This window comes from Cebus imitator, unplaced genomic scaffold, assembly GCF_001604975.1.
Source record: "Cebus imitator isolate Cc_AM_T3 unplaced genomic scaffold, Cebus_imitator-1.0 Scaffold83, whole genome shotgun sequence".
Classification (NCBI taxonomy): domain Eukaryota; kingdom Metazoa; phylum Chordata; class Mammalia; order Primates; family Cebidae; genus Cebus; species Cebus imitator.
The window spans coordinates 2,789,385-2,798,563 of NW_016107398.1; the positions used below are offsets into that span (position 1 = coordinate 2,789,385).

The 9,179-nt window shown below is 45.4% G+C and overlaps 1 protein-coding gene across 1 annotated transcript in view; it reads left to right on the top strand.

Moving 5' to 3' along the window:
• The window catches only part of PRKCH (protein kinase C eta), a 245,035-nt gene extending 236,214 nt beyond the window's left edge, over positions 1 to 8,821 (top strand). The window contains exons 13-14 of the mRNA XM_017533941.2: positions 5,641 to 5,784; positions 7,528 to 8,821. Coding sequence (XP_017389430.1) covers positions 5,641 to 5,784; positions 7,528 to 7,674 — 291 coding nt within the window. The 3' untranslated portion in view covers positions 7,675 to 8,821. The remainder of the gene's footprint in view (positions 1 to 5,640; positions 5,785 to 7,527) is intronic.
• The last annotated feature ends 358 nt before the right edge of the window (positions 8,822 to 9,179 follow it).

A 9,179-nucleotide genomic window follows, 5' to 3' on the forward strand; every position in this document is an offset into this window, starting at 1 on the left:
AAAAAAAAAAAAAAAAAAAAAAATCAAGAAAAAGAAAAATTGTTTTCCAAAGACTGTTCCTCCCACTGCACGGCTGGAGCCTAGGAAGGTGAAGGCAGAAAAAGATCTTGTTCTTTCTTTCCTGGCTATAGAGGAACAGGGAGAGCCAGGTGAGCCTCAGGGTCAAGGCTGACCTCAGAGTTTAGTCTCTCAGCAGCTTTGTATCTATGCCCCTGCCTTTAAGTAGAGCAGGATGGACCTACAAGTTTGGGTCCCATTAGGGACATAAGCAAATAAAGGACGTTTTCTGCAAAAGAATTATGCTGTCACTGTTCACAGCAGTGGGAACAGAGTGTTTAGGGAGAGTCCTGTGCCCAGCCTAGGACAGCAACAAGATACTCACTAATACTCTCATTTCTTGAGAGCTTTCTTTGTGCCAGGCACTTTATGTTGATTCTCTCATTGACTCATCATAACTTTATGAAATATAGGAAAATCTTCATTTTAGAGTTGAGAAATCTAAGGCCCAGAGAAGTTAAGAAATTTGTCCAAGGTCACACAGCAACTCAGTGGTAGAAGAATTATACAAACAAGTAGTCATGCTCCAGAGCCTGACTAGCCCTCCATGTCAGAGAAGATACTCGTTCTTTCAGCCTTCCCTGGCTTGCAGGAGTCCTCCCAGGACATTCTTCTACAAACCTGGCCCAAATCCCTTACATGTCCCCTTAGAGCTACCCTCAGGAGGGAGCATACCTGCTTGCTTTCCCCTGCAGTCACACCTCCTCTGTAGTCTGGGAAAGAAAACTATTAAGTGTCTCATTTTCAGGGCCAGGTGTGCCTCTGATTCCTTGAGTATCCTCTCGGTCAGTTCCACTGAATGAGGACCTCAGCAGGAGGGGGAACACAAAATGAGTCCCCGAGTTCTTGACCCTTCTCTTTCCCCTGCTCTCTGGTCACTTTGAGACTTACATTTGGGGTAGAATCCAGATTTTCCACCCTGCTCCCCTCACTCACTCTCTGCAGCTTGTAAAGTGCTTTTCTTGGCCGTAGAAAACATTCTGCTTCCTTTAGTAAATGTGTGCAGAATATTTCATGAAGTCACATTATTTTCCTCTTTGGTCGACTTTCCCTCTTGGACCTCAGTCAGGGAGAAGGTCAGCTGAGGTGAGGCAAGTTTTCAGTGTGACCTTAGATGTGGATGGAAGTGATGGCTCTGAGCAGCACAGTTGTTAACTTACTGCCATTTGGGTCCCATTAGGGACATAAGCAAATAGTGGAAGTTTTCTGCAAAAGGATTGTGCTGTCACCATTCACAGCAGTGGGAACAGAGTGTTTAGGGAGAGTCCTGTGCACAGCCTTAGGATAGCAAGCTACTCACCTCCAACTCCACACACCTGCACCAATGTGAACTGTGAAAGTTTTCATTCAGGCCTGGGACTAATGTTAAGCGTTCCCTTACCTCCTCATCTCCACGTCACTGAGGCGGGTAATGGTAGCAGGGCCACCTACCCACCACCACAACAAACAAATCTTCTACCCTGCTAGCACCACCCCGGACCCTCCTCCTCCGGGTCCTGGTTTCTGTGTTATGGTATTCATCCTCTGGCCTCTTCTTGAGCTCCTCCAGCCGCCACCCTGGCTGCTTGTCACTCTACACCAGGGGTCAGGAGCCATGAAAGTTGGTGAGTGATGCCAGCCAGGTGGGAGGCGATAGGGAGTGGTGGGGCATATGACCAACTGGTGATCTGACGCCCGTGGAAAGTAGCAGCCCCTGCTCAACTCCAGTCCATTTCTAGGAAAGAGGAGTGCGGGCCCAGTGTTCCTGAATATCTCATTTTCCACGACAAGTTGGAAAACCTGACTTTTTATGTGATGTGATATTTCCTAGTGTTTAAATGTTTGAGAAGTAATTAAAATTATTTCAAAACACACCATGTAGACCAAATAAAATGCGTCTGAGGCCTAGGGCTGGTCTCAGTTATAGTCTGTCCCTGTCCCTTTCCACAATCTAACCTGCCCTCCCAGCTTCAGCGGTCGCTCAAATGTCAATGTCTGTGAGTGTTAGATGGCCAGCCCTGGCCCGCACCCCAGATTTACCCTAGAATTCATCTGCATGTGGGTGCCCACACACCTCCAGAGCAAAACTGAGCCCATCAGCCTCCCAGATTTGGCAGACTGTGAGCTGTTTTTGTCTTTGCTCCACTAACAAAACTGCCACTACTACTAACACCACTGTTAATACTAATACCACAAAGAATAAAGTCTTGCTCCTCTTTTGTTCCCTATTTCTATGACTCAATACCACTGCCCCATCAGGCAGCCAGGGAGGACCCTGTGACCTTGGACTCTGCTCATTCCCTCCTGTTCCAGGCGGTTGGTGGATTGTGTTCATTCTTCCATGACCCTCTAGAGCGTGCTTCCAACTCTTCCTTCTGATTAGCTAGAAACTCTCCTAGTTGCTGAACTTACCATGTGTTCTCAGCTACTCTCTCAGCCCCTAACTGCTCACAGGTGCTACCTCTCCATTGAAGATGTATTCATCACACTGTGGCTAGAGTCTCCCCTCAATTGCCATGTAGCTGTCATCACTCACCTCTGAGGGATCCCACTGGCTGGTCCCGCAGCTCCTCAGCCATCGCTGCATGCCAGCTGTGCCAGGCACTTGTAGTCCCCTGCGTTTGTGCTGGCTGTGTCCTCAGGCACATTTTCTTCCTTCATGACTACTGTGTTAATTCTATTTGTCGTATCTCTAGTCAAATGCCACCTCTTCCATGAGGCTGTCACTGGCCTTCCCACCACCAGCCCCAGTGTTATTTGCCCGTCCCTCTTCCAGGCTCTTACAGCACTTGGTCTAAGTCTCTTGTCATTTCATCCAGCTGTGTATTATGAAGTTTGCTTGACTCTTCCCCCTTCCTTGATCAGCTCCTGGGTGGAGAGACACTGACTTTATCATCTGGAAATTCCCCACGAAACCCCTAGTGTGCTGCCTCACATATAGTAGACACCCTAAAAACCTTTGTAAATTGAATCAAAGTTTGGTATTTTTTTGTTTTGTTTTGTAAGTCAAAGATGGCTGCATATAAAGGGCTCAGGCCAAGGTATTAAAAATAAAAACAAAACTTCTCAGTTATTCAGAAGGATCTATCAGAACCCCAAGAAGCTAAGTATCAAGCTAGTGAAAGGGTTATTCTGCCTGTCCAATTCCAAGGGTGCAGTTTTTAGAGGAGGGACAGCTGTGTTTGTCCTCAGGCAAGGCCTCTTCCACGGTGCCCCCATGGAAGCTTGCATTCAGTGCCAGGGGCAGGGAGAAATGGGCAAGCCTCTTAGACACTGGGGCTTCAGCCACCCTGGCATATAGAGTCCTGCACTGTTCGCCTTGCCCAGAAGAACAAGCTGTACCCGCCCATTCACAAGAGGTCCTCTGCTCGCATCATTGGCAGGCCTGGGAATTTCCCACAGGCCATCTGCCTGTGTTCTGCTGTCCTTGTCTCCCAAGTTTTTTGGGGTATTGTTTTTTTGTGAATCAGCTCTTAGAATAGCAACTGCTCTTCGGTCAGGAATTGTATCCCATTGACTCTGCTAAGGTGAGAATGTACTCATTTCTTTTCTGTAAGCATTTCCTCCATTTCTGCTGGCATTGCACAGGCTTACTCCGTGAGAGTCCAAGCAGTGCGAACTCCTAGCTCTTACAGAACTGAGTTACTTGTAAGATACATATCTCCTAAATCCCCAGTGGCCATGGTAAGTGCCTCAGTGGCAACTGCTCTGATTGGTCCAGTACAGCTCTGAATGCTTCTTTTACTTTTGGGTCCTGTCTCCAACCCAGAACCACCTGTGGCCTTTAATCCCTGTTACTAGGAGAGAGGAGAAGTGATTAAAACCCTGTCAGTAGATTCATTTATTAGCTGCCCTTTGAAGCTTTTTTGAAAGCATTTTACAAGGTACATCGCATCAGTTTGCTTAGGAACTTTTGCAGCCTCCTTCTTCAACATTCTCATTTTCATTTGAATAAACTGGACACACCTGGACACCTGGCATGGCAGGGTGGCCACCTCCAAACACCGTCTTTCCATGTCTGCACCTTCAACAAGATGTTCTCTGTAAATTCAGCTCCAAAAGAATTTCCATAAACACAATATTACTTTTGTCTTGTTCACAAATCAAATTTGGACAGAGGTGCAGTGTTTGGGGATTGTCATAAGTCTATTTATAGATAGCTTAATTTCAAACAAAAATAAAACTTTGTATCCAAGGCAGTTTTCTTTTGATATGGGAAGTTATATTAGCTTAAATGTCTTTGAAATTGAGACCCACACTCTGGCCATGAAAAGTGAATTATCCTGTACTAGTCCTTGCTCAGGAAGTGATCAAAACACCTTTCCTGGCTCTTTTGTGAAAGCAGATTTAGCCCAGCATATTTTTTTTAAATTATACTTTAAGTTCTGGGGTACATGTGCAGAATGTGCAGGTTTGTTACATGGGTATACACGTGCCATGGCGGTTTGCTGCACCCATCAACCCATCATATACATTAGGTATTTCTCCTAATGCTCTCCCTCCCATAGTCCCCCACCCCTCAATAGGTACCAGTGTGTGATGTTCTGCTCCATGTGTCCATATGCTCTCATTGTTCAGCTCCCATTTATGAGTGAGAACATATGGTGTTTGGTTTTCTGTTCCTGTGTTAGTTTGCTAAGAATGATGGTTTCCAGCTTCATCCATGTCCCTGCAAAGGACATGAACTCATCCTTTTTTATGGCTGCCTAGTATTCCATGGTATATATGTGTCACATTTGCTTTATCCAGTCTATCACTGATGGGCATTTGGGTTGATTCCAAGTCTTTGCTGTTGTGAATAGTTCGCCCAGCATATTTTGATAGGAGCCCAGCACTAAGGAAGTTTCCCAACTGATGCAAATACAAAGACTTTATATGCACACATTGCTTAGCTGTGTGGCAGTGCTCATTTTAGTTTTTGGTCTATGGAGCAATGGATTCTCAGTCAGCAGTGAACCTACTTCAGAACAGCGATGGTGGGGGGAACATCTTGAAGAAAAGCCTTTCATCCAGAGCTATGATACCTTCGCTGCATAAGGAAAAGTGGCCAAGTTTGTTTTTGCTAGAGCCAGGACACAGACCTTTTCAGTATGTCACCTTTGCTGCTGCTTCACACAGATCTTCAAAAATAACGACTCTCGCTCTTCTTTCCGCGGTCTCGTCAGAGAGCAGGAATCCTGGCCAGCTGGTCAGGTCGCTCAGAAAAATGGCACAGCTGTTTCTGAAAGTAGCCCCATTCATAAGATGTCTGCTGCCCACAACTGCAGTGTTGAAGAAAGGCACACTGTTATAAAGAGCCTCTTTTCTTTAAAGAGGAAAGAAAAATACATGGTGTTTACAGAAAAGAAAACTGGACCCTCCTGCCTTCTTTTAGTGGCCATGTCTGAAATGGAAGTGGGAAAAGCCATAAATCCACACAGGCAATTGCGCCTTTAAGGCATGATTCATACTGACTGTGCTGCCTGTGATGGAAAACCCAGCTAGTTAAGCAAGACCTGCCAGAAAGTCTCGCACAGCTTCTCTACCACGGCTGATGCCTGCTGTCTTGTGACATGCTGGTTGTATGTGAATGAATGATTGACACTTTCTCTCTCTCTCACTCAGTTCATGACCAAGAACCCCACCATGCGCTTGGGCAGCCTGACTCAGGGAGGCGAGCACGCCATCTTGAGACATCCTTTTTTTAAGGAAATCGACTGGGCCCAGCTGAACCATCGCCAACTGGAACCACCTTTCAGACCCAGAATCGTAAGTGTCCCAGGCTGTCACAGAGACTTTCCTTTCTTCAGATGTCACAGCATTCCACCAAAGTCCATGGAACAGCTGGATAGCCCCTCTGGGTGACAGACCAGAAATTCAGCCGGACACTGCACAGGGCAGCCTCCTTGGGGTTAGGCTGGGCTCCTAGTTCGTGGGACAACATGTCTTCACGTGCCCAGGTTAATTCTCACAAAGTTTCACCCTCGTTTATACAAGCTCCAACTTCCCTTAACCTAAATTAAAATCTTACAGGGTTTAAGAGGCCAGAAACTTTCCAGGTTTCCCCAAAAGAATTTGGCTAATTGAGAAAGTCAATGTTCTAGCCAATTTCCTCATGCTCCTTGGGGGACTTTTTGTGCCTTTTCTAAGCCCCTGAGAAAGCAGAGAGAGTGTGAGATGTTGCTCACTTCACTGAGCCTGGCCTCTTGGCTTGGAGTGCCTGGGTCTGTAATAGCTGCTGCAGTGCAGAGCCCAGGCCAGGCTTCCTTTGACAAAAGAAATACTGGGAGCTCTAGGAGCACGTCTCCAAGCCCTGCAGCTGAGCTGGACTTCCTGAGGGTCCCGCTTGTGGTCTGAGAGCTGAGTTCGTGCTCATCTGTGGGCCAAGAGCTCCGCAGTGGGAAGGTAGAGAAGCCTGGCTAGTGATAGATCAAGAGTGATGGGGAGGCCTGGTGTGGTGGCTCACACCTGTAATCCCAGCACTTAGGAAGGCCAAGGCAGGACTGGCCAACATAGCAAAACCCTGTCTCTACTAAAAATACCAAAAGGAAAAAAAAAGGCTTGTGTGGTAATGCACACCTCTAATCCCTGCTAATCAGGAGGCTGAGGTAGGAGAATTGCTTGAACTAGGAGGCAGAGATTTTAGTGAGCCAAGATGGCGCCATGCACTCCAGCCTGGGCAATTGAGTGAGACTTTGTCTCAAAAAACAAAAAGTGATAGGGAGAGAAATAACACTGATTCAGATAAGAGCAGTGAGAGGTATAATACTCACTTAGAAATGATCTTTGCAGCATTTGTTTATAAAGATACCCAACTTTTAAAGCATACAGTTTTTAAAACACAATCACTAATAGCCTACTAGGCTGTTGGACACCAGGCACCTGGAGATAGAGCCATTCCTGCAATGGGCAGCCACTGCCAGCCGCCCTGGGATTAGGGAGAGCATGGCCTTCAGAGGCTGGAGCCTACGTAGTCCTAACTGCACAGCTGGTCCGGCAGCGCGTAACCCATCCGCCTAGAGAGCGAAATGACAGACACTTGTTCCCTAAGCTCAGCACTTCCAAGAAGCCTTTTGGAAACATCTCTTCAAATGGATAGAACTCTGTGCAAAAAATAGGTAGGACAAATGTGAACCTACCTAACCTCTGTTGACAAATACACACCCTCTGTGAGGCCTGCTGGGAAGTGCCGCCTTGGTGAAATCAGGATAAAGGGTGAGTGAGCCAGCTGCTTTTGGATGACCAAATTAATTCTTAGCCTCCCATTACAGCTGGCCTGCTCAGCAAGATTTTCGTGGGATTAAGGAATTGGTGGTTGCCAAATGCCATCATAATGCACAATGCAGTGGAACTGCTGTAAAGCACGGTTTGATCATAATGGTAACTGTAAATAATGCTACTGAACAAGCCACAGAGCACGCCTCTGAACTCAATGGAATGGGCTAAGTCCCATGCAAGCTGAATAAGCCTCAAGTGCACAAAATCTGACCCTTGTTTCCCTTTTTTTGGCAGAAATCCCGAGAAGATGTCAGTAATTTCGACCCCGACTTCATAAAGGAAGAGCCAGTTTTAACTCCAATTGATGAGGGACACCTTCCAATGATTAACCAGGATGAGTTTAGAAACTTTTCCTATGTGTCTCCAGAATTGCAGCCGTAGCCTTATGGGGAGTGAGAGAGAGGGCACGAGAACCCAAAGGGAATAGAGATTTACCAGGAATTTCCTCTGTGGGAACTTCCCAGCATCAATAAGCCTTAGAACAAGAACCTTACCTTCCAGGAGCAAGTGGAGAACTCTGTGAAGGATGGAACTTTAAGATACCAACTATTTCGAGTCCAGAGGGAGCCATGTCACTAGAAATAGTTGATACTGAAATGAGATTTTATGAAGTATACTGCTCAACCTATGAGCGTCTGCGGCTATGGGCTTGGGATGTTAACAGGAGCCAAAAGGAGGGACAGTGTGAAGAATAAAGTAGATCTGAGAAATTCTGAGCCAAACAGGCTTAATTCAAGAGACAAACCAAGACTTACTGTCGACTGTGCTATACTCTTCTTTAAGCCAATGAACCCCAACTCCTGGCAGCCTACAAGAAGTCTCTTATTGCTAATGAAGAATTTAAAGATCTTTTTAAGGAAATGAAGGGCTTTCCAAATAGAATGATTTACTCTGAAGAAACAAAAAATATTATCTCTGAAACTCACAACCTAAAGCCCAATCTTGAAAATATGTTGTGCATCAAGACAACGGCTTCAGCTTCTTCTCTTATCTTTACTTTCTTTAATAGATATTTATTAAGTGTCCAGTGAAAAGGTGCCACAATACCCGGTATTGTAAACAACAGGTTTGCATTCATGAGGCTTTCATTCATTCTGGAGTCTGTTGATTTACCTGAATGGTGTTTGCATTCTGTGAAATGCTTCTCCACATTGCGTATGTCCCACTTTTGTCTGCACATAACTCTTTCTTCACAAGAAGGGTCACTGCCACAACAGCACAGTCAGTGGGCAAACTACAGGTGCTTGCTGCCTGCCTACCTGGGGAATCTGATTATGTCTGTATCACTGTGCGCTCATCACTGAAGAATCGCAGGCCACTCATGTCAATGGCCAGATTTACGGCTTATAAACATTAGCAGTTTATTTATGTTTTAAGATGCAAAGATGTGTGTTTGATATTTACTTTAATAATTAGAAATGGATCTTGTCAACAGGGCATATATCAAAAATGACCTTATAATATGTACCCAAATATACAGTTCAAGACTTTTGTCCGACTGGGAATAAATGCATTTTGTAGCAAAAGGGAGATTTTGTCTAGAATGATTTGTCTCCTTCCCACTAAGACTGTAGATTTCCAATCAAAATAAAACCTTGAGCAGAATGGGTAGAACTCAACTTACAGAAAGTCCTGAGAAGAGAGGTTGATGTAAGCTGTGATTCTCTGAAGTAGATGTGGCCTGTCTCTTACTGACCAAAATTTCTGTCCTGAATGAGGGTGATGACTGCTAAGCATAGTTGTAACAGACTAACCCTCAAGATCTCAGGGGCTAGACATCATAAATGTTTATTTCTCATTCACATAGAGTAGCATGTAAGTTCAACAATCCTCCTCCATCCTACAACTACACCATCTGGAAAATGTAGCTTTGCAAAGCCTCCAGA